We start from the raw sequence: 25542 nt of genomic DNA, 5'->3' as shown, positions 1-25542 counted from the left end.
ATGCCCGGCTAATTTTTGTATTTTGAGTAGAGACAGGATTTCACCATTGTTGCCCATGCTGGTTGCGAATTCCCGACCTCAGGCGATCCACCTGGCTTGGCTTCCCAAAGTGCTGGGGTTACAAGTGTGAGCCACCCGGCCCAGCTGATAATTTTATTTTTAAGTTGCTAAAATAAAATTTCCTTTCCTTTTAGTCTCATTTAAACAAAACCTATTTTTTTTTTTTGGAGATGGAGTTTCGCTCTTGTTGCCTAGGCTGGAGTGCAATGGAGCGATCTCGGTTTACCCTAACCTCCACCTCCCAGGTTCAAGCGATTCTCCTGCCTCAGCCTCCTGAGTAACTGGGATTACAGGCATGCGCCATCACGCCTGGCTAATTTTGTATTTTTAGTAGAGACGGGATTTCTCCATGTTGGTCAGGCTGGTCTCCAACTCCCGACCTCAGGTGATCCGCCCACCTCAGCCTCCCAAAGTGCTGGGATTACAGGTGTGAGCCACTGCGCCTGGCACAAAATCTAAATTTTAAAAAATGGTACTTCAAATCCTTTGTTCTTGATGACCCAGACAAAAGCAGACACCTTCGGTGATGTCTACAAAGCTCACAATAACCACTTCCCTTCTTAGTTGCCCTGAGAAATGCATTTTTGGTGACTACATTTATACATACATGGCCTTGCCTTCTGGCTGCATTGGGATGGACCAAACTTGGTAAGTGGAATCTCTTCTTTGGGAATTTGGGAGTGGGACTGAGAAAGACAGTAATATGCAGTGTGGGTGGAACTGTGACAGGTGAACTTGGATGCCATTGGCGGCTATTTTCCACAGGCCACATGGTCTGTGTAACACAGCAAGGGAGAGAGTTAGCTGCTGAGAAAGAAAAAAGCAGCCATGCAAAGACAGAATCAATGGCAAGAAATGGGAAAAGAATGCTCATGGGTTCCCAACAGCCTTCTGGCTCCCAGTTTAGGTCCATGTGAGGCCTGGTGGGATTTCTGCTCATGAGTTTAGTAAATTATCTTTGCATAAAGCATGATTTACATTAAAGTAAATACCCTGTTTTCATTTAAAGAGTGATACTTCCAAACTAGAATTATACTATCATTTTTGTGTTAGTTTGTTTTCTACTTGTTCAAATAATATTATATATCCACAGTATTAGGTAAATCTCCTTCCTCTTCAATCAAAAACATTTCAATATGAAAGAGAACAAATATACAGAATGATCTTGTCTGATCGATAAATAGGGGTCTATGTAATAAGAGCAGAGAACATTTACATTAAAACATAGTCCTTGGAAGAAATGGAATGCTGTTATTACAACTTTCTAGTGGGTTTCCTTTATAAGTCATTATATATAAGATGTCTCCACAGGGAAACTCGTTCCCATTACTGTTTTTGAATTTAGTGAACCTGTTAAAGGATGAAAGCCAATAGGGGTTTAATTTTACTTTTATATTAAAGGGTTTTTTTTCTCTGTAGAACTCAGTCTACTAAAGTTTCAAATTAAAGATACTATTTGGACACATGGTGGTGAAAGATTCTGAATCTTACATGAAAAAGGTAATATTTGATAAGCATTGAGTGGAACTGTTACTCAATTTACTTTTCTTAATTCCAAAATCTTTTGCTTCACTTTGTCTGTTACAAAAATATTGTGCTATTTTTGAATATGGTATGAACTCATTTATGGAATGATTTATTACACATAATCATAATCTAGAAAAAATAATATCCCCTATAAAAAGATCCACAGTAGCCTATAACTGTCTATCCATGTCCTGCCTCCAAGGCTGGCTTCATGAAGATGTGCAAAAACTATGATCACTGCATTTAAAAAAGTCTCTATCACATGTTACATTTTTAAACAGTATAAATATAATCGATGGATGGCAGTCGGTTATACTGATATTCAGTGTGAAAAGAATGGTGGAACTATATACTGTTAATTATTAATAGACACTGAATGCCACTGTGCGAGGTATGATGTTTGCACTTTAAGAGGATTACATTTAAATGTATGAAGAATTTTTTTATTTCAGTGGAGTAAGGGCAAAGTTCTAAACTATTTTAATCAAATGGGACTGATTATTAAGAATTAAGTATATTATTTACTATACACAAAGATTAGAATAAGGTATGTCTCTTTATACTCTTCTTGCTGGGTGAATAAACCTCTTAAAGGGTGAGGCTGAGTTAAATAGGTCTTTTTATTCCAGTTTATTTAGTCAATTTTATTTTAATTCCTCGTAGCTTCACTATCACATGCAAAGACTCTTTCCTCAGTTTTCTGGTGATCTTAAAGCTATTCTTGTTTCTTAGATGGTTTTCCTATAATTTATTTTATTTTATTTTATTTTGAGATGGAGTCTCACTCTGTCACTCAGGCTGGAGTGCAGCGGTGCGATCTCGGCTCACTGCAAGCTCTGCCTCCCAGGTTCACACCATTCTCCTGCCTCAGCCTACTGAGTAGCTGGTTCTACAGGCGCCCACCACCACGCCCGGCTAATTTTTTGTATTTTCAGTAGAGGTGGGGTTTCACCGTGTTAGCCAGAATGGTCTCAATCTCCTGACCTCGTGATCTGCCTGCCTCGGCCTCCCAAAGTGCTGGAATTACAGGCGTGAGCCACCGCACCCGGCCCCTATAATTTATTTTTAAGCTAGTGGGATGTAAAAGAAGTTAGATGAGTTAATTTATTCAGTTTTATAGTATTAAGCTGATAGGATCTCTTCTGTATGACTGCCAAACTATATATTGAACCAAAGGATCATAAAATCAGGCAGGCCAAATTTATCACATATGGACATAATTAAACAAGAATCACTAACCCAGAGCCACATGTAACATTAAGATAGCTTCTGAGAAACCAGATTCCCTAAGTATTAGAAAATGTGCCATTTTCCTTCATTATAGGGCCATAATCATTTGCCCTTGGATCTAGGGTGAGAAGTTGTGGGGTTGCTTCTCTTATTTAGGAATGGTAACATTTCCTTGAAACAGTTCCTTCTTTCTTATAATTGTCTCTAATGTTTGAAAACTCCACACACAGTAATATTCTACATTAGGGAGGTGGACCCAGTGTCGAGGCCAAGTAGTTTATATAGTGAAAATAATTCTTATCTCAAAGGGTTCAATGATAAAATAAGTATACACAATTTATAAACTGTTAGATAATATGAAGGTACTATTACTACTTTCACTGAAAAAAAAACCAAAAAACCTCAGAGATTTGGAGAACATCTACCTGGAATATACTCAGGGAAAAGGATGGGAAAAAAAAGAAAAAAGAAAAAAGAAAAAAAGAGCTCCAATATACAAAAACGATTCCACAAAGACTATCAACAATCTTAATTTATTTTGTTTATGGGAATGTCCCTTTCATCCTCACTGAAGTAAGCTTCATTGAGATTTATGATCTGTGGGCAAGTTGTTTAGCTTCTCTGAGTTTTGGTTTCCATATGTGTAAAATGAGGAAAATAGTAACATCCTTGAAAAATTATCATGAAATTAAATGAATGTGGCACATAGAAAGTGCACAATGGAATGGTAACTTTTATTACTATACTTGGTTTTCAAGACCATAGCATATTAAAAGGAAATGTCATATAATAATGAAGAAGCAACATACAGAGTAGTTAGATTATAAATTTCAAAGACAGATGTGGGGTTTATATCTTAACTCCACCACTTACTGGTTGTGGACTCCAGGAAAATTCTTTTCAAAGGTGTGTGGGAGGCTGCTGATACTGGCTTGGTTCATGAGAAACTGAGAGTTATCACTGACACCTGAATCAATGTTTAACCCTCACTTTCTCAGGGCATGCTTTTCTACCTCCTGAATTAGGTTTTCTTATAATCTCTTATTGCACTCTGCACTTTACCTTCCTAAAACCTGTCACAGTTATAATTACATAGATATTTCTATTAATGTCTACCTATCTCCATTAGGGTGTAAACTCTAAGAGGGAAAGGAACGTATCTACTGAATTCATTAGAGACTCATTGCTTCTAACACATCAAATACCCTCAATAAATATTTTTGAATGAATGAATGAGTGGATGAACGAAAAGAATATGATCTCTCTGTAGACTTCTCAGCACTTTTTGTGCAGAATGGAAACTAGATACGCTGTACAAGAAGAAAATGTGAATATGGAACTGGAAGACAGGGTATACTTGAAATTATTTAGCTATTGCACTCTTTCTGGAAAAAAAAAAGACTAGCTTTAAAATCAGACTTGCTTACTGAACTGATTGGTTAATTTAGTCAAATCACACTGGTTAGTAGATCAGTGCTCTTTATACAAGTTGCTCTTAACCAGTGTGAAAATCATATGGTGGGATAGATTTACTTTCTTTATAAATGAGTCCCACAGTTATGATAATAATAACATAATCCTGAGTATGTTATCCACATGACCTTCATGTATCCTATGTGGGTGTCTCAAAAGAAAAAAAAAAGTAGAGAAGCACTGCTTTAGGCCAACGGTTTCTAACTTTTACAATCCTGCAGAGTATGTTGAAATATCTTCAAAAATCCCAGGACTTTCAAAGGTGTTAAGAGAATCACAAAATCAAAGAAAAAAGTTAAGATTTCTTGTCATGGCTGTAAAAATGTAAGCCAATGGAAAAACCTCTAATTTATGGAAAGTGTCTCCTCTCTAGTTACTAGTACAAAACTGTATGGTTAACTTTAAAAACGGTGCTTCCCATTTAAAACATTTGTCTTGGCAACTTAAGAAGCCATATTACGGGACAGAAATCTGTACCAATTTCCATGTGGAGATGTAGGAATTTCCTTTGGGATTAGTCTGTGTGAGCCATGGTTATGCAAACATACTTTAAATATTGAAATAATTTCATATTTATATACATTTGTTTCTTGTCTCAAAAAGGTTTCTGGAATGATATTTTGTAAACTCGACGATCCTAATCATAATTTAAAGAAAAAGGACGATATCTTATCTGAAGCAAAGTCAAGACTGAAGACTTGGTGTAATAAAAATTTGGGAAATGAGTCCATAATAACCTATGTTTTATTTAAATATATATTTTCAGGCACAAGTGTTTAAATTCTAGCCTCATCACTTACTAGGTATGGGAATGTGGCCAAATATAAGAAAATAATAATCTAGTATAGCTTGGGAGCTGAATGAATAGGCTGTGTTGCTGACTGCCTGGGTTCAAACACTGGCTCTATTACCTACCACCCTGGTGACACTGGGCAAATTTCGGAACTCTCTCTGCCTCAGTCTTCTCATTTGTGAAATGAGGATAATAAAAGTACTGCTTCATAAGGTTGTTGTGGGCCTAAAAGAATACATATCAAGTGTAGAACAGTGCCGGACTAATAATAAGTACTAAAAGTTTTAGCTACAATTATGATCATTCATTTACTCAATTTAATTTAATTCTTGACTTGTTTACATTTCCTAGAATTTTAAATATTTAATTATAGGAAGCAAGTGAAATGTAAATGTACAAACAAAAACAGAAAAGGACTAGTACGAAAATTAAATCATGTTTATATACGGAAGTACCCTGCTGTTAAATCTATATTGATTTATAGCCAACTGATACTGCAACAAATAACCTAGAAGAAACTTGGATAGCTCTAGCTAATAAATTAGTTTGAAGACAACTTTCCAGACATATTACCAATCCTCCATCTTCTACTTTCTCCCCTCCCCCATCAGGAAAAATAGCAGAAAAAAATTATTTCAATCTGTTTTTAGAACAGGCAATTTCTTTTAAATCAGGGCTCACTATAGATGTCCTAATAAGAGGTCATTGATTGTCACGGGATAAAAGCAAAACCAACCCTGTTATTTACAAAAATAGAGTTAACATCATGATAACTAACCTACTCTGGATATACATCTAAAAATGAACACAGTTTGCAACCAGCGTATCAGTAAATTAATAAATATTTCAAATGTTGGGACACTACTTACTATTTACCAGTCAAATCTCATTTTGACTTACAAATTGTATTTTCAGTGTTAGTTGTTAAATCTTATAGGAAAGTTCTTCATGAAGAAAATACATCTTATGTTATTCAAAACTTTATGAACTCCAAACCAACTGCTGAAAAGTTTAAAACAGAGAGTCATCCTCCTCGTGTTTTTTATTAGCTTAATTACAATGGCATTGCTGAAACACCAGAGATTGTGCTTTGAGCACAAACTCACCTTCGGTACTATCAACCCTTCACCTGTCTGTCTATTGTGTAACTCCTTCCCCTCACCCGATCGTGGGTTTTCATAGGTTGAGACTCCTGTTTCAAAGTTTTGCTGCTGCATTTCCCTTTAGTTTTCAAGTATTTCTGTCCTCCAGGCCAAATGCTAATACCCGGACTGCGACGAGTAAACCAAAACAGAGTGGGGTGCACCCCAAGAGGCGCCGCCTTGCCTCCCACCAGTCTACATTCTCATTCAACTTCCAAGCACTTGTAAAATACTTCACAAGGAGAGCCTTTTCCCAAGTCGGCGCCTGTGGAGCTCTCCAAATAACCAAGAAACAACTTCTCTGCTCACCTGACGTGCTCTAGGGCTCTAGGGTTCTCCCCTCCCCCGGCACAGTCCCGGAGAGCAGAGGAGCTGGGACACTGCTACACGGAGTTCTCTCTGCCCCTAACAACCCTCCAGCCACTCACTTTCCAAACAGATAGAGACACCAACTACGGGGGAAGGGGTGTCTCACCTCCTTCTTCCTCCTCCAGGGAGTTCATGCAGGGAAAGTAGCCGGCCAGTGCCTCGAAGGAGGCAGACAGGCTGCTCCGGCTCTGGGAGCGCTGCATGGAGCGCCCTGCAGCGCCAGCACCCCCCAAGCCCTGCCGGCCCATCTTGGACGAGGACCCGCTTTTCCCGCGGTACAAGATACGCGGCGTCTTGGCGGCTGGGGCGCGACGTCCGCAGCGGTTCCAGGACCAGTGGGCCAGAAGCCAGGTTGGTGCCGTGGGACCCTGAGGCTCTGGCCCCTGCCTCCCTGACCTAGCCCGGAGGAGACGTGGCTTTCCTGGCCGCTGGGGCCTCCACTTTATTGGAGAGGGGTCTAGAGGAGGAGATAGAGGCGGTGGCGGACGGAGCGGCTGCTCGCAGTGAACGTCCGAGGTCTCGCCCCGGAGGGAGCTGAGAATCCTGGAGGCTGGAACTGCTGGAGTCTCGCTGCTCTCCCCGCGCAGGGAGATGCCGCTGATGCTGCGGTCTCCGCCAATCAGCGGCCGGAGGGGGAGGTGGCGGCGCGGCTGCACCTCGGCGGGCTGGTGGCTCCGGGGCGCGCGCCTCAGGTACCGGGCAGCTGCGCCGAGTAGCTCCCGCTGTTTCCTCTTCCCTCGGCGTAGTTAGGGCCAGGGAGTGGTGACTAATTAGATGCAGTGAGTTAGGCATCTCAGATGAGTACACAGGTAAATTTCTGGTAGTCACTTTCCCTTTCCTCAGGTTTACAATTTTTTAAACGCTCCTCAAACACAGGCAAAAAATACTGAAATTTTCTTCAAGTCATGACACAAAGGCTCCTCAATTTTTACCAAGTTCCACGAAAACCTACAATTAAAGCTTTCTCGTTTGTTAAATGTTAAAATGATAAAAAGTGAACTAAAGAAATCAAGAACCGATAAACAGAAACACTGAAGAGCACAATGATGTCTATCAACTTTGTTTTAATTTTAGGAATTTTTATTGCCTTCTTTCTCTAAATTAAATAATCCACCCAGTATGGCTAAGAATGACAACATTGTAAGGCTTAACATCTAAGCAAAAGGCAACATCCTGTTAACATAAATGTGGAAACAACACAAACATAGTAGAGCAAAGTAGTTTATAAGCAACATTACATGATGCATCTGCAAACTGCACATCTCTATCCCGGAACCTAAAGCTACTTTAATTCCGTTTTCCCAGGAGTCAGATGACTGCCTTACTTTTTGTAACCTGAGACAAGTCATTCCACCTATTTCCCAATCTAGGGAGGTGGGAAGGTAGGTTACTATTCAGTCCTAACCCTGCCAAACATGACCATTGGGCGTGTGTAACAGGGGATTTCAACGTAAAATGTGAATTATACAATCTAAAATGGTTCATTTATTCAATAAATAGTTCCTATATAGTATATATGCACAAGCTACTTTCTTGATATGCTGAAAGATTCAAATACTCATTCAATTAATATTAATTGAGCTCCTAGTATATGCCAGGTACCATGGTAGATGTTTATATGATGATGCAACAGTGATCAAAGCAGCTAAAAAATCCTTGCTCTCATGAAGCTTACATTTTAGTTGCAGGGGAGAGACACAACAAATCAGTAAATTATATAGCGCTAAAAAGGAGATGAATGCAAATAAAAAATTAAGTTAAGGGGTATGGGACACTGCAATTCAAAAACAGTTGTCAGGCTGGGTTCTCACTGACAGTACGACATTTGAACAGAGGTATGAAGAACCTGAGGAAGTGGCTAGTCAGATATTCCAGGAAGAGAGTAAGTTCGAGGCAGAGAGAACCTCTAGTGCAAAGGCCCTGAGGTGTGATGTCCTGGTGTGACCACAGAACAGCAAAGAGGCCAGGGCAGTTGGAGTGAGTGGAAAGGAATGAAGGACAGAGAGACAAGAGTCAGAGAAAGACACAGGTCATGCAGAGCCTTGTAGGTATGATAAAGACTTTCTTTGTCCATTGCACACCACGATTTAGAAGGTATGAAAAATGCATACAAGTAATAATCCTTTTAAATCCACTTAAAATTAGGAAACTTTCCTATAAATAAGAGTTCCATGGTAAGAAAAAGTAACAACTTTAGCTGTTTAGACTTAGGTTCATCCAGATTTATTGCTTTTGTTTTCCTGATAGACTTGTCCTTTCTCATTAATGTTCCTACAACTCCCTGCTAGTCCAATTTCCTTTTCATTATTTATCTTCCTCAAATAATCAGCATTTCAAAACAACATTGATAAAACCAGAGAACGCTATGAGTACTTTTTCAAACCACATCACTTTTATTCAGAGACTAGAAAATTTTATCGAATGAGATTTTCATTATAAGAATCATAGAATTTTAGAAACTGCAAGGACTTTATTAAAGGTCACCTAATGTTTTTCTAAACAGTGGGACACAAGTGAGTCATGAAAATAACTTATTAAGTTTTGAATAGAATTTGAAAAAAAAATACAGTATCAGAGTTCAACCCATATGGTTAGTACATCAACTGCACTATTGTTTTATGAATATGTATGCTTATGTATGTGCGCATGTATGTATTGAGCTGTGATGTAAAATGTTTCTCACTTTTGAAAAAGTTTGAAAAACATGAATCTAATGTAATAAAATATGTACTTTAAGAGAAAATTTAGATTAAAGGGTAAAACAAATATAGAAAATATATTTATATTTAAGAGGAAACAGCTGTTACCATACAAATCTAATTATACTCAGAGAAATGGGGAAGTTTACCAACCAGTCAGACTCTCCTAAAGATTAAGTTACTTGTTTAGAAAAATTTGAGTACTTTTGACTGGATATCCCTAACTTCAGATCAGGGGGAAGGTATCAAGGAAGAGGGATTGAGCAGAAAATCTTAAAGAAATAAATTGGCAAGCTGCGCTCAGGTGGTTCATGCCTGCAATCACAGCACTTTGAGAGGCTGAGGTGGGAGGATCACTTGAGCTCAGAAGTTTGAGACAAGCCTGGGCAACATAGTGAAACCTCATCTCTAGAAAAAAGTAAAAGTAAAAATTTAGCCAGGTGTGGTGGTGCACGCCTGTAGTCCCAGCTACTCAGGAGGCTAAGACAGGACAAAGGCTTAATTAAGCCTGCAAGGTTGAGGCTGTAGTGAGCAGTGATGGTCTCACTGCACTCCAGCCTGGGTGACAGAGTGGGATTGTGTCTCAAAAATAAAATAAAATAAAATAAATTGGCTGGGGATGCATGGAAAACTTTTATTTTGGTACTCAGGGACATCACAATGATGGCTGAAAGTCATTTTGGAAAAAGATTTCTTGGGTTTCTGCTAGTGACTGCCTGGGGAAGGGGAGTCTGAGAATGGAATCAGTGGTTATGCCTGAGTTGCCTGGGCCCTGCCTTGTCTGTGTTAATAACCTGGTTTCATGAACCAGGAAAAAGTTAATCTGGAATAGTCTAGATGTGTCTACTACATGACCACCACTTCCCTCCTGCAGTTTCAGAATAAGGTTGTCCTGGGAAGCTTTTTGATACTTTTTTCCTAGGATCTTACAGATATAGATGAGTGATAGAAGAATGGTACAGGTAGAGTAGAAAGAATGAAAGAGAAGGAAGAAAATAATCTTATTTAGGGGAAGAAAGCTTTAAGGAAAGAGTGTTGGCACAGAGGTACCAGAGTGACAGACCCACAATAATGGCCAGAGACTTCTAGTCTTGAATGACAACTTGTGGAATATACTGAAATTATTGAGAAAATTTAGAATTCTACTTTTTAAAAAATTTTTAAGTTCAATTGTTTTCCTATGTATAACATTAAATAATATTTCTGGTTTATATATATTTTAATAGGTTGATTTATTATTCTTTGATTTCATTCTAAGTACTGTCACCCCCTAAGGAATTTAAAAATTAACATAAAAATAAACAATTGATAAAAGATTGAAAATGTCCTTCCTCCACATCAGAATATACAAGTAGTATATGTAGTTTTGGATGTAGTTCTCAAGCAATGGGCCACTATATAGTTTTATTACATAAAATTACTAACTGTAATTCCAGAATCATTATCATCCAGTATTTCAAATTATTTATAACTTTCTCATTAATTTAAAGATAGAGAAAAAATGAGTCACAAATATACACAATAAATTGTCATCTAAAAGCAAAATATGGCCTTGAAAAAATACTGCACTATTAAACATAAAAAATCACCTTTTTGAAGAAAAGATAAACAGATATAACTTGGATAAACTATCATAGTATCCTATTTGACAAGTGTGTACTCGCATTTTTATAGATATATTGTACTTTAGAGTTTATAAAACATAGTAATTATGCCACTTAATTCTTACATCGGTACTGACAGAATGTCGTCATTATCTCTTTATAAATAAGCCAATAAAGACTCAACATTAAATGACTTGCTTAACTAGAAAGTGGCAGAGCAAGACTCAAACTCAGGGTTCCCGATTTCAGGTTCAGCGTCCTGTATATCTTATACCACATAAACTTACATAAATTGTAGATTATAAATATGATTTTAACTGTGCAGTAAGTTACTTTGTCCAAAATAAATGTTGACAATGCATCTGTAAAACCATAGTGATTATTCAAACTATATACCAACATTAAATCCATATTCTTTTTAAAAATAAAAACATTTATATTAAATAGCCCTATATATATTTAAAGTCCCATCAGTTCTAACAGGGCTAGAAAGTTACACATCATTTATGTATCACTTTTTGTAATAGTTTTTAAAAAATCACCAAAGTTTTAAATTACGTGAAATTAGTTTATTCCTGAAATAGAGGTTTGGCCACTTAAGTAAATACTCAGAAAGGTTGTTACAGGAAGTAGCTCTATCATGTCTAGACCATGTATTAGTTCCATCAGGAACATGGTTATGCCTGTGGCAGCCTCCCCCTGTTCTATGCTACAAATGATGTAAGCCAGGGGTCCCCAACCTACCCCGAGCCACACAGTAAGAAGTGAGCAGTGGTGGGTGAGTGAGCAAGGCTTCATCTGTTCTGTATTTACAGCTGCTCCCACCTAATTGCTTGCATTACCACCTGAGCTCTGCCTCACAGGAGTGCGAACCTTATTTTAAACTGTGCACGTGAGGGATCGAGGTTGCGCACTCCTTATAGAATCTAATGCCTGATGATCTGTCCCTGTCTCCCATTACCCCCACATGGGACTATCTAGTTATAGGAAAACAAGCTCAGGGATCCCACTGATTCTACATTATGGTGAGTTGTATAATTATTTCATTATATACAACAATGTAATAATAATAGAAACAAAGTGCATAATAAATGTAATGCCCTTGAATCATCCGGAAACCATCCCCTGCTCCTGGTCTGTGGAAACAGTTGTTTTCCACAAAACTGTTTCCTGTTGCCAGAAATGTTGGGGACCACTAATGTAGTTGGTGATGAGGAGAATACAAGCTGCTGGCTAATAGCAAGGGAAGGGAAGAGAAAGTAAGTCCCTCTGGGAAGTTATGGAAAAAAAAAATGGCTATGCTAAAAAGAAGTAGAAAAACAAATGGCTACTTCCATCACTAAGTGTTTTCCACTCAACTCAGAAAAGGCTAGTTGCTGAGAGAGATGGGAATTTCTCAGGAAAAGTTATAAATCATGCTGCAGACTGAACCAACCTCTTTCCTCTTGATATACACTTGTTGGTAATAGGAGGATTCATCAGTTGTGAAGATTGATACGATAGTAGTTTTCACAACTGAGATCAATTACCTGTGACTGTGACTTAATTCCTTACATACAAGTGTCTTTATGCTAAATAGGAATATTTGTGGATATATTTTGGTTTGGTTTATTAAAAACCACCTCTCAGGATCCTAAATTATTTTACTTTATTTTTATTTTTTTGCTGTAATGTAATATCTTTGCATTTAAGTCATGAGAGATAAACCCATGAAGTTGATATTTTTAAACTGACTTCAAATTGCTAACGGTATTTAATGGTCTTGAGAAATTACCCTTGATGTGAATATGAAATCCAAAATATGTAATCTTTTTTTCCATCCCCAGTTTTATGTCAATATTGTACAAATAAATTTTAAGCTTTTGTGATTTCAGTTTTCAAAAGTATTTTTGGTTTTTACTCAGCAGTTTTCAAGAGTAAAGAGCAGATGTTATACTTCAGCTAGTCAACCCAAAACTTGCATAAAAATTGATGAGATCAAAAAACATTTACAAGCTGGACATGTCAGCTCAGGCCTGTAGTCCCAGCACTTTGGGAGGCTGAGTTGGGTGGATTTCCTGAGCTCAGGAGCTCAAGACCAGTCTGGGCAACACGGTGAAACCCTATCTCTACAAAAAATACAACAATTAGCCAGGTGTGATGGTGCGTGCCTGTAGTCCCAGCTACTTGGGGTGCTGATGTGGGAGGATCACTTAGGCCCTAGAGGTCAAGGTTGCAGTGAGCCATGTTCACGCCACTGCACTCCAGCCTGGGTAACAAAGCGGGACCCTGTCTCAAAAAAAAAAAAAAACAACAAAAAAACAAAAACAAAAAAACCAAAAACAGATATTTACAGTATGAGAAGAAATATTAAATAATTAGTATTTTCATTATTTCTGAAATGAGACTTATGATAATATATCCATGGAAGTAAGAAAATAAACTTATTGAGTAAGATAAAAACTAATGGTAAGATTTGACTCAGGAATGAAGGGGAAAAAACTCTAAAGATTAAAATAATGAGTTATAAAAGCAGAGTAGGTAGATAATACAGGGGAAGAACAAATATCTGGACTCTAATTTTGATTATGGCCCTTTATAATAACGATGATGATAATAGGTAACTTTAGTTCTTCATATGCATTACCTCATTTAATTTTCATAAACACTCTATAAGGTAGTTAATCCCATTCTCATTTCACAGACAAGAAAATTGATGCATATTCCTTCAATAAATATTTGTTGAGTGCTTACCACATGCCAGGTGCTATTCTAGTCACTGGGGATACGGCAGTGAACAAATATGGATAGAATCCTCCTCTACCTTCACGAAGCTCACACTCTAGTAGAATAGTGGCTAACACTTACATCCCACTTACTATAAGCCAGGCCTTTTTCCTCAACAACTTTACTTACCAGCACATACACTCATTTAATACACACACAATCCTATGAGGGAGATATTATTGTTCATATACTCATTATATAGATGAGGAAACCAAGGCACATTGAGGATGTCTCTTGCTCAAGGTCACATAGCTTATTAAGAAATGAGATCAGGAATAAGCCCATGAAGTTTGAGGCACAGTGTTACAAATAATTTTGTCCAATGTCACAAGGAACAAACCTAAGATTTGAATCCAGGCCTTATGACTCCATAATCCATAGTCTTTAATTGCTAATTGACACAGCTGAAGAGACTCTGCTGAGATCAACAATTAGACAATGAAACTGCTAAAAGGAACTGTTGACCATGATGATAAGACCATGTTGTTCAGACTGGTCTCGATTTCCGGGCCTCAAGTGACCCTCCTGCCTCAGCCTCCTAAAGTGCTGGGATTACAACAAGGAACTTTTAACATGATTAGTTCTGTTTTCTTATATGGCATATTTATGTAAGTCTTTATTTAGCGATCACCAGGAATCTAAAACTCTCACTGAATGTCTTCAAAAAGTTTTAGGAATTGGCGTATGGGTATGAGATCAGCCAAAAATCACATGAACAACTCAGCCTCCAGAGAAGAAGGAAATATATATTCATGAGATTTGCAATTCATTGCTATTTGGCCACCCATGAAAGTATATTTCCAAAAATGAAGTATAGTCAATCATAAACCAAACATTTTGAAGGACGTTTGGTAGGCAGAAAATAGGGACAAAGAAAATTAAAAATGGAAGTTTCCCTACTCTGCCCATAATAACTACTATATATGCCTATTTTTTGATCTTTGAAAGTGGGCAAGAGTTTGGGCTTCTCATGAGGGCTTCTCTTTTTCCTAGTCTCTCTAGGGCAGTCGTAGTGGCAAGGACGGTTTCCAAGTTTAAGAAACTCCCTGCTCACGCATTCTGTTCCACTGTTCCAAGCAATGCTCCAGCTTTGTGATAAATTCATACAAAGTCTTCACAGCAATGTTAGAAGAATATCCTCAAACACTTGAGAAAAGAAGAAACATGTCTCCTGACTATTATAATTTCCTTGAAATTCCAGATGAACATCACCTAGCAACTTCTCATATCATTATGAGATGAACAGCACTTTGAGATTTTGTGAGTGTAAGCATTCTACACAAATATATGGCAAGATCTAAAAACTTTAAGTTTCAGATACCAATGCCAATAACTTTATGCAATATTTGTAAAAAGTGTGCATATTTACATTTTTCCTATTCATTTATTATTTATTCATTCACTATTCATTTACTCCTTACACCACAGTGTGACTAGAATAATATCAGGTATGAATAGAAAAATAAAAAATTCCCTTAACCACGATTAAAGTCTAGTTCTTACTTGTTCCTGTTCCTTTTTTTCATTACTAGCTAAGCTTCATGTATTCATTACAACATTTATGGCAATAAAGACTTCTTTTGATTACCACTTTGTTCAACTAAGTCATATATTAGTTGGATATAAATGGTTATAAGTTGCTTATACTGCTTGATATCATGCTGACATAAAAATAGAAAATTTGGCATTTTTATAGATGTTTTTGCTTAACTGTCCAGTTGACTTTTTAAATTGCAGACACCTTATGTTTTATTATGCACAAAGACATAAGATTTGTAATAAAGTCATCTAAAGTTATGAAAGACCAAAGGCAGTAGAGAAGAGTGAGGGGTCTGTCAAAGCAATAGCATATTGGAAAAAAAGAGCCCATGGAAAACATTCATGTTATACAGATCCAGGTCAAACATCACCTAGATTGGGTATAAGTGAACTGTTGCCTGAAGGTAGTTCTATTTGTAGCTCAGTATATTTGGTAAACAGTTAAGGCTGTGGGCAAAGTAGCCAACTCAGGAACCAATCTAAGCAACTCATCATCAGCTGATTCCCACTTAAGGTACTCTGTTAAAGATGTCTTTCGGGCCGGGCGTGGTGGCTCACACCTGTAACTTTGGGAGGCCGAGGTGGGCTGACCACTTGAGGTCAGGAGTTAGAGATCAGCCTGGCCAACATGGTGAAACCCCATCTCTACCAAAAATACAAAAATTAGCTGGATGTGGTGGTGGGCGCCTATAATCCCAGCTACTCACAAGGCTGAGGCAGGAGAATCACTTGAACCTGGGAGGTGAAGGTTGCAGTGAGCCGAGATCATGCCACTGCTCTCCAGTCTGGGTGACAGAGTGAGGCTCTGTCTCAAAGAAAAAAAAAAATTCAGTAAGAGTTTGTCTGTCTTGTTGATATGAAACTTTATAGTAGGAAATAATAATATAGATTAAACATGTTTTCCTCCTAAAATTCAATTCAAAATGGTTCCATATAATTTGCTTCATTTATAGGTCCACAATAAGGTGAGTGGCTCACATCTAACAAGACTATTACCCAGGAAAAACAGTCTCACTAAGAGGTAAATTTGTGGTATGAAACAGAAACTCTCTAATAAATACAAGTAATTACAAGGAGAGGCAAATCAGTATGTATTCTAATTTCCTTGACCACTGCTTTATAACTTGGATTCCTCTGCTGGCAACTCCTTATGCACCTCAACTTTCTAATGGGATAACATTTCAAACCCCAATCTCTTTTCCCATACTTCACAACAAACTATGAAAAGACATTTGCAAAGGAGCCACAAGTCTTGATCCATGATTTACAGCCTGCACTGTAACCAAATTAACAAACCCAAAAGCTATTCTACTTGCTGTGATTTCTCTTCTTTTTTTTCCCCCGAGGCTGGAGTACAGTGGCTCAATCTCGGCTCACTACAACCTCTGCCTCCCGGGTTCAAGAGATTCTCCTTGAACCCTGTAGCAGGGACTACAGGGGCGTGCCACCACACCCAGCTAATTTTTGTATTTTTAGTAGAGACGGGGTTTCACCGTGTTGGTCAGGATGGTCTTGATCTCTTGACCTTGTTATCCGCCCACCTTGGCCTCCCAAAGTGCTGGGATTAAAGGCGTCAGCCACTGCATCCGGCCCATTCATTTCTCTTCTATCTGTTCAACAAATATTAGTTGACCACTACTATTTCCCAGGCACTTTCTTAAGCTTGAAAGCAAAGTAATGAGCAAACAGGAATGCGTGCTTTTCCTCATAAAGTTGACAAAGTAATGAGTAGGCAGACATTAACAAATAATCACAAAAATTAACTCACAATTATTGTTAAATACCATGAAAGAAAACTGCAAGGTGTAATGAGAGTGGGGACGTAATTTAGATCGGAATTTGGGGAAGTCACAGAAGGAAGAAGACTTTTCTTTTTGAGACGGAGTCTTGCTCTGTTGCACCGGCTGGAGTGCAGGGGCATCATCTAGGCTCGCTGCAACCTCTGCCTTCCGTTTTGGGTGATTCTCCTGCCTCAGCCTCCTGAGCAGCTGGGATTACAGGTATGTGCCACTATGCCTGGATAATTTTTGTATTTTTAGTAGAGATGGGGTTTCACCATGTTGGCCAGGCTAGTCTCGAACTCCTGACCTCAGGTGATCTGCCTCCCAAAGTGCTGGGACTTTTCTGAGAAAGTTTCTTTGATTGTGACACTTGAAGGATAAACAGGTGTTTACAGGTAAAGAAAAAACTGAGTTAAAGATTTTCCAGGTAGAGGGGACAGCATGTATAAAGGAGAGCTATAACACCCCCCAAACTCAACAATTTCTCATACATCTCAACACAGTTCTCAATGTGTCTGTGTAGCATAGTGAAATTATCATCTCTTATGAGGACAGTGTTCACTTGTTTAGGTCACTCAATCTGGGTTCCACTTAGTTATAATAGCACTAAATTCCTGAAGTGGTTTATAAGACCTTTTAAAACCTAGCTTACTAATTAGTGAAGTATACAAATATCAGAGGAACAGAGTATACTGTTCTCTCAAGTAAAGAAATCATGATTTAGTTTTAGTTAAGAAAGAACATGGGTGCATGTGTGTGTGTGTGTGTGTGTGAGAGAGAGAGAGAGACAGAGAGAGAGAAAGAGAGAGAGAAAATTCTCACCGAGAAAAGCATGCTTTTCAGGGAAAGTGATTTCACTTTGGGAGTGGCTGGTACAGGCTGTGGTTTACTCTACAATGATTCTCAATAATTTCAGTCATCTATCAATTTTAGTTTGATGTTAGGGGAAAATATGGAGACTCAAACTTTTTGGGGGGCTAATCATAAACATGGGTTCATCACAATAAAAATAGCCAAGTGAAGCTTATACTCCTTTACTTACAAAATTTAAAAGGTATAACATTATATCATGACATTCAGTCTTTAAAATATAGGAGAAAAAAGCTTAATATTCTAAACTAGATTGCATATATAATATGTAAATATATATTAATGTTGCATACTAAATTTTAAGATTGGTAACAGCTTTCCTCCCAAAATGTTTGTTTATTGTCTAGTCACCACCATTTATCAGCATAGAAAATCTGTGGTATAAAATTTGAGTTCCTTTATTTTCTGTTATGCATTTCTTTGTGATATTTGGCATTGATCTAACATCTGAAAAAAAAGTCTTTGCAATTCACTGTGACATTAATTTCATTTCAATTAACACTATATTTCATAATACGAGGGCAGCATTTTATAGGTTCTCTGGGTGAGGCAAAACATATTCATATCTCAATAAATCTTATATTGTATCTGAATAGACACTGGAAGACATTTCAAGGACAATGATCTTAAATAATGTAGTTGTTACACATTTTATCACAATTCAAGGTAACTGCAACTTTAAAACAATAATAAAGGATTTATTATATTAAATTTCATTATTAAAAATGATCCTTTTTATTCTCAACTTCAGATTACAGATTAAGACTAGCTGACAAAGGGTTAGTTTTCTGCCTTCTGTAGTGACTGAGAAGGTGCTTGTCATAGAACCTGAACATTCTAAAATAAATAAAATTATCATGGCAGGGGGTGACTACTCCTTTGTCACTCTTCTAAGACAGTTTGCCCCAGTCCTTTGCAGCATTAGAGCTTCACCTACTTCCATCTTATATCTGTGTCCTCCTTGCATCCGTAGTCCATCTCAACATTACTCTGAATCTCACGATGGCAGTTACTCTGATCCTATGATTATCTGGGACTTACCAAATCATGATATCTCCTTTACTTAGACCCCACTGTGGCTGAACTTTTGAAATGAATAACAGAAGGGAGTTGCCCCCTATAACCTAAGTTCCTTTTTACTTCCACACATTTTCTCATTTGTTTTAACACAAACTTTTGTGGAAGAAAAACACCATTTTTTTCTCATAGTGGAGTCTGTTAAGAAAAATGTATTGAATCTAAACAATCCTTGAATCTAAACAAGCCAATGAGAATCTATTATCAACATGTATTCATTTCTCTACTGATTCCAATAATTATAAAATAATTCTCCAAGCTGTATGTTTTTGATAATGTTCTCTATGCATATATATATATATGCATACACACACTTTTACATACACATTAAAAATTTGCTAATGAAACGATCACTGACAGTCATGTCAACAACAGTGTTCAATGTAATATAAGAATCCCTATAAAAACTTTTCTGGGCCGGAAGCGGTGGCTCACGCCTGTAATCCCAGCACTTTGGGAGGCTGAGGCGGGTGGATCACTAGGTCAGGAGATCGAGACCATCTTGGCTAACACGGTGAAAGCCCATCTCTGCCAAAAATACAAAAAATTAGCCGGGCGTGGTGGTGGGCGCCTGCAGTCTCAGCTACTCGGGAGGCTGAGGCAGGAGAATGGCGTGAACCTGGAAGGCGGAGCTTGCAGTGAGCCGAGATGGCGCCACTGCACCCCATCCTGGACAGGGCAAGACTCTGCCTCAAAAAACAAAAACAACAACAAAAAACTTTTCTGGTTCCTATGCTAGGCATTCTGCATGGTTTAATTTTAAAGGTTTTTGATGTTATGTCTGTCTGATGCATAATTCTGTTTTATTTTTAATTTTTATTTTTATTTAATGTTTTGAGATACAGTCTCACTCTATAGCCCAGGATGGAGTACAGTAGCATGATCTTGCTCCTAGTTCAAGCGATTCTCCTGCCTCAGCCTCCCAAGTAGCTGGGATTGTAGCTGGGAATAGAGGTGCATGCCACCATGCCCCTCTACATTTTGTATTTTTAGTAGAGACAGGATTTTGCCATGTTACCCAGGCTGATCTCCAACTCCTGAGCTCAAAGTGATCCGCCCGTCTCAGCCTCCCAAAGTGCTGGAATTACAGGCATGGGCCACCATGCCGGGCCATAGTAATTTTTGTTTGTTTGTTTTTGTTTTGATTTTTGAGACGGAGTCTCTCTTTGTTGCCCAAGCTGGAGTACACTGGCGTGATCTCGGCTGATTGCAACCTCCACCTCCCAAGTTCAAGTGGTTCTTCTGCCTCAGCCTCCCAAGTAGCTGGGATTACAGGCACATGCCACCACGCCTGACTTTTTGTAATTTTAGTAGAGATGGGGTTTCATCATGTTGGTCAGGCTGGTCTTGAACTCCTGACCACAGGTGATCCACCCGCCTTGTCTTCCCAAAGTGCTGGAGTTACAGGCATGAGCCACTGCGCCCAGCCAGTAATTTTGTTTTATACAATGACTTCTCTCAAGTATTTTTAAAAAAACTATACATTCATCTCTAAAACGTATCCATGAAACTGGTCACTACTAGTCCCCATTTCACAAGTGCTGAAGTATAAAGAAGATAAAAGGCTACATACACATCCGTTACTGTAGATCTGGGAAAAGCCTAGATAGTTAAACTGTGCATTTAAAAACTTCTTACATTTCTGCATACTGAATATTTTCTTAGAAAAATATATGCGAAGTGCCAATGAATGTATTCCCATCAAAAGGCATTCTATTGAAAGTGTTTATGAAAGACAACTGATTGCTAGCTTAGTAGAACTTATTGACTACTCAACCATTCATTAGTAAATAATATTATTTATCAAATAGCATCATGTGCAAATATGGTGCTTAGCAGAAGTAGTAGATAGTATAATTCATGAACTGACCATTGGTTAAATCTATTACTGTCATCCATTAATTATTATTTGAACTGGTAAACACAGAAAAGCAGAGAAGACAAACCATGTATTGCTGTGTAATTAAAAGTAAAGAGAGAATAATGGACCAACATGTATTTGGAACATTTTGTATGCAGTTCAAAAGCATTTAAAATATCAGCAACAAAGCAAAAAGAAGACAGCTTAAGTATTCCTGTTTTGAACATAATACTGCCACACTTTCAAGATCATGAGACATTGATTTTAAAAATTGTAGGACTATCATGTTCTAACATAACTTTGGGAAAGCATAGTATTCAACAGGAAAAGGGCACTAAAGAGAAAATCTGAAAATAAATTACTTTGGCTACCACAAAAAATCAAATTATAGAGGCATAAAATGACTCAGAAAGGAGTAAAACAACAACAAAAATAATAAAAATAAAACTGCTTTTGAAGGTTCCAATGACCAGCTCGTTGTTATATCCAATGGGACTTTCAAGTCCTTATCTTATTGGCTCTCTGAGCAGTATTCCACAGAGTTGAACACTCTTTAATCTGAAATTATTATCCTCTCTTGACTTCCATAAGATCACATTCTTGTTAGTTTTCTTCCTATCTCTGTGGCATCCTCTTAAAAAAAAAACCCTTGGCTGACTTCACCTCTTCTATCAAATTTACACCTCCAACACCTGTTGTAACACATCCTTCATGTTCAACTTTGGGCCCTCTTCTTTTATTATACATTCCTTCCAGAGGATATAATTTCATTTCCAGTTTTAAACACCAAAACCATTTACTCAAATGTAAATATCTAGCTTAGCCCTCTCGTCTGAGTCTCAGAGCTGTCTACTTGACATCACTACTAGAATAATTCACAGACTTCTCAATCTACTCTTGACTTTTTTCCCACAGAAATTATTTCTTTTCTTATTTTCCCTCTCTAGATAAATGACATCAGGAACCAAATAGTTGCTCAAACAAAAAGAATCTGGACATCCTCCTTCATTCCTTACTTTCCCTTACCATGTGCCTCCTCTTGTCCAACCATCATCATAAAAATTCTGTCGATCCTACTTCTAAAACAGATCTCATTACTATCCATTTCTCTTAATCCTATACCAAGATACTTTCAGTCTTGCCCTCAAGATATTCCTCATAAAGCAGTTAGGACTATCTTTAAATAATAATCCAGCCGAGCGCTGTGGCTCACACCTGTAATCCTAGCACTTTGGGAAGCCGAGGTGGGTGGATCACTTGAGGTCAGGTGTTTGAGACCAGCCTGGCCAACATGGTGAAATCCCATCTCTACCAAACATACAAAAATTAGCCAGAAATCGCTTAAACCTGGGAGGCAGAGGTTGCAGTGAGCCAAGATCGTACCACTGCACTCTAACCGGGGCAACAGAGCGAAACTCTGTTCCCCACCCCTACCGCCGAAAAAAAAAGTCCATATTGGGTCATGTCATGAACCTCTTAAAAACCCTTCAATGTCTTTTCTCCGCAATGAAAATAAAATACAAACACGTAGCATAACCTCGGAGGACCTGTATGTCTAATTTTATCACAAGTCGTACTCCCTGGTGATCACCATACTGAAATCACACTGGTTTATTCCTCAAACAGGGCCAAATTCTTTTCTGCTTCATGATCTTTTGTTATTGGTTTACTTCCTGTTCCTATAGAGCCTTTCCTGGCAATCCAATCTAAAGTAGAAGGCCATTTTATTTTCTTATATGGTGTCCTATTCTTTTTCTCATAAATATTATTCCAAAGGTATATTTATAAATGTCTTTGTTTATATTTTACTCTCTTCGCACCCCCACTCAACTGTAACCTTTATTAGAAAAAAAGACTCTCTGTTTTATTCCCTACTGCACACTTTCTCCCTATCCAGTGCCTAATATTTAGAACACGTTATCTTGTTTAGTTAATGTAATAAAATAAATTAGATTTTGGCTGTGTGTCTCTAGTTTCGAATGATTTTAAATTCTAGGTCCTCATCTGAAGAAGCACAATGTCAAACATGAAGAGGAAATATTTCTTAAGTTTTAAGCCTATAATGTAAGTTTTATTTCAACAGACATGAGATTGCAGTCGATCAACTTACTCCTAATCCCAAGAATGTCTGTGTCAGAGATGTATTTTGGTCCTACATAATTGAACTAAGCTCCTTATTTAAAATATTAGGACATATTACTTCAGGTTGTACCATGTAGCACTGTTCTTGACAGGTCAATTTCAGTGAGAGAAATATAACTTTAATTAGAAAAAGAAATGAGCAGCCTGCCTCTGTGCAAAGGTCAGATGGAAAGGCCCTGTGATACTGCATTTCCACACAATAATCCAGAAGTCTATGGGCAAACATGGATGGGCCTTCTGAATTTTATGTTGATTTATGGCACTCCCAAAAGGGTCCCGGAACAACATTTAAAAAAAGAGAGATATGTGTATGTAGAGATCAGAAGAGGAATAAATACTGTGCATAAATACCTTTTTCAATTTAAAAGAATCTCCTTTAATTTTCCTTGAGAACACTCTCACTCAAAGTATAGGGCCCTCATTCCAAACAAAGAGCCAGTGAAATTCCAAAGTACAGAAGAGGTAATAGATACTTAATATTTTATGCAGTGTAATATTTCTACCTGTAAACTCTTCTTGAACAATTTTCAGTGATGAAGATTTGTGGTTTTAATTAATAAATAATTATTCTTACTATGATGTCAAAAATTACCTCACTGTAAAATCCAGAAATTGGTTCTAGCTGTGCCTTCTGTAATTGTAAAAAAGTCCTCTTTCATGGGGGAGCCTTAAAATATTTAAAATACATCATTTTACTTTCTCCACAGCTTCCTGTTTTCCTATCTTTTCCTTCTGGCTTGTTTTTGGTGTTTCTACCTATACAAAAAATCTGCAGGTCATTTGGACTTCAGCCGTTGTGGTATTGTACTTATAGTTCTACATCATTTCCCTTCATCATTTTCCTGAATCTTTAATTGTATGTCCCTCTGTTTCTCTTTCATTCTTTGGTATTTAAAAATCATAGTGATTGCAAGCTCCCCGCTCAGCCTAAAATGGTTTCTTATATATCCTTTCCCCTTACTTTTAAAAGATTAGAATCAATTTCATTTTTTATTATATATGTCAGGATTGTATTTTTAAGCTTTTCTCACTACTCAAGTCTAATTATTAAGTCAAATCAGTATAACTGCAACTTTAACACATTTCCAGTTTGTGTCCTTCAGACATACATGCAAGAAGTTTAATTCCTCTTCTACAAGACAGTCTTTCAGATATTTCATTTATTTAACAGAATTTTTAGGCACCTACTATCTTAAGTACTTCAGATACATTAGTATACAAAACGAAGATCCTTGCTCCCTCAAGGCTCACATTCTAGCAAGGGGAAACAGACAACAAACAACAAACGAAATAAGCCAGTGAATTATAAGTAAGATGAAAGATGAGTGTGATTGAAAACAACAACATAATAGCACAGTAAGGGAGTGGTGGGAGGTGACAGTCGGTGCTCCTCACCAAGAAGGAGATATTTGAGCAAAGTCTTGAAGATAGTTCTCTTGTTCCTCTAAGCCTATTGCCTTCTCTTCCTTTATTTTATTACCAATGTCTTCCTACAGATTTTTTTAGCACCTACAATGTGTGAGGCAATATACTAGGTCCTAGGGAGTAAAAGATCCATGAAAGAGTTTATTTCAATTATTAGCTCACAGCTAGTAAAAGCAGAACCACAAAACAAATATCCCTATGTGTTAAGTGTTGTAATAAAAGGGTGAATATCAATTATAGAATTGGAAGTAATTAATTCTGCTTGCTATATTTTGATTAATTTTGAAATCTAGGGAAATGTGGTCTCCTTCTCCCAAGATTTCTAACACTTGCTCTTCTCTGTCAGTTCTTTGTTGTTTCTATGAGTCTAGAAGGACAGTTATCCTGATTATCCTCAAAAAGACTTCTGCAAATGTTTAGATATTTATAGCTTTCTAATTACCCCATTTTGCCTCTGTAGTAGTTTTATGACCTGTTTTTAAGAAAATATTTTATCTTCTAGACTGTATTAAATCTTAAAATTACATAATTTTTCTTTTCAGCTTCACTTAAATGCTGTGTACTTGGCTTCCTTTGTCAAGTTCATGGAATTTCGGGTCCATTTAAAAGTCTCTATCAGGCCGGGCTCACACCTGTAATCCCAACACTTTGGGAGGCTTTTCAAGCCTCAGTTTTACCTCTAAAATTATATTTACATCTTCATGTTCAAATTTCAGGTTTTCCTTATGATCCCACAGGACTTCCCTGTAGTATTCGGTTTCTGCTATTTATTCTAACAAATCACTGAGCACCTTTGTCCACTGTGGTTTCTCTTGTTATATCATACTGATACCCTTTACAGAAAGTATTCTTCAAGTTTTTCTTTTTTTCTGAGATGGAGTCTTGCTCTGCCACCCAGGCTGGAGTTCAGTGGCTCGATCTCAGCTCACTGCCACCTCCGCCTCCTGGGTTCAAGCAATTCTCCTGCCTCAGCCTCCCGAGTAGCTGGGATTACAGGCGCCCGCCACTGCACCCGGCTAATTTTTGGATTTTTAATAGAGACATGGTTTCACCTTGTTGGCCAGGCTGGTCTTGAACTCCTAAACTCTGGTAATCCGCCCCCCCTTGGCCTCTCAAAATGCTGGGATTACAGGTGTGAGCCACCATGCCCTGCCTAGTATTCTTCAATTCTAAATAGACCTTTT

The 25542-nt window shown here is 37.7% G+C and overlaps 1 protein-coding gene across 50 annotated transcripts in view; it reads right to left on the bottom strand.

Annotated features, from left to right (window-relative positions):
• RIMS2 (regulating synaptic membrane exocytosis 2) overlaps positions 1-25542 on the bottom strand; it is a 765294-nt gene that overhangs the window by 24214 nt on the left and 715538 nt on the right. The window contains exon 1 of one of the 50 annotated variants that reach the window (XM_073018304.1): positions 6701-7267. The exons of the other annotated variants lie outside the window; for them this stretch is intronic. Within the exon in view, the coding sequence (XP_072874405.1) occupies positions 6701-6842 (142 nt within the window). The 5' untranslated portion in view covers positions 6843-7267. Of the gene's footprint in view, positions 1-6700; positions 7268-25542 lie in introns of those variants that run through there. 50 annotated transcript variants of the gene reach the window in all.

The sequence above is a fragment of the Chlorocebus sabaeus genome, chromosome 8 (genome assembly GCF_047675955.1).
Source record: "Chlorocebus sabaeus isolate Y175 chromosome 8, mChlSab1.0.hap1, whole genome shotgun sequence".
Lineage (NCBI taxonomy): Eukaryota > Metazoa > Chordata > Mammalia > Primates > Cercopithecidae > Chlorocebus > Chlorocebus sabaeus.
The sequence above is the reverse complement of the archived record's forward strand: the minus strand, read 5'-3'. Positions and strand labels throughout refer to the sequence as shown.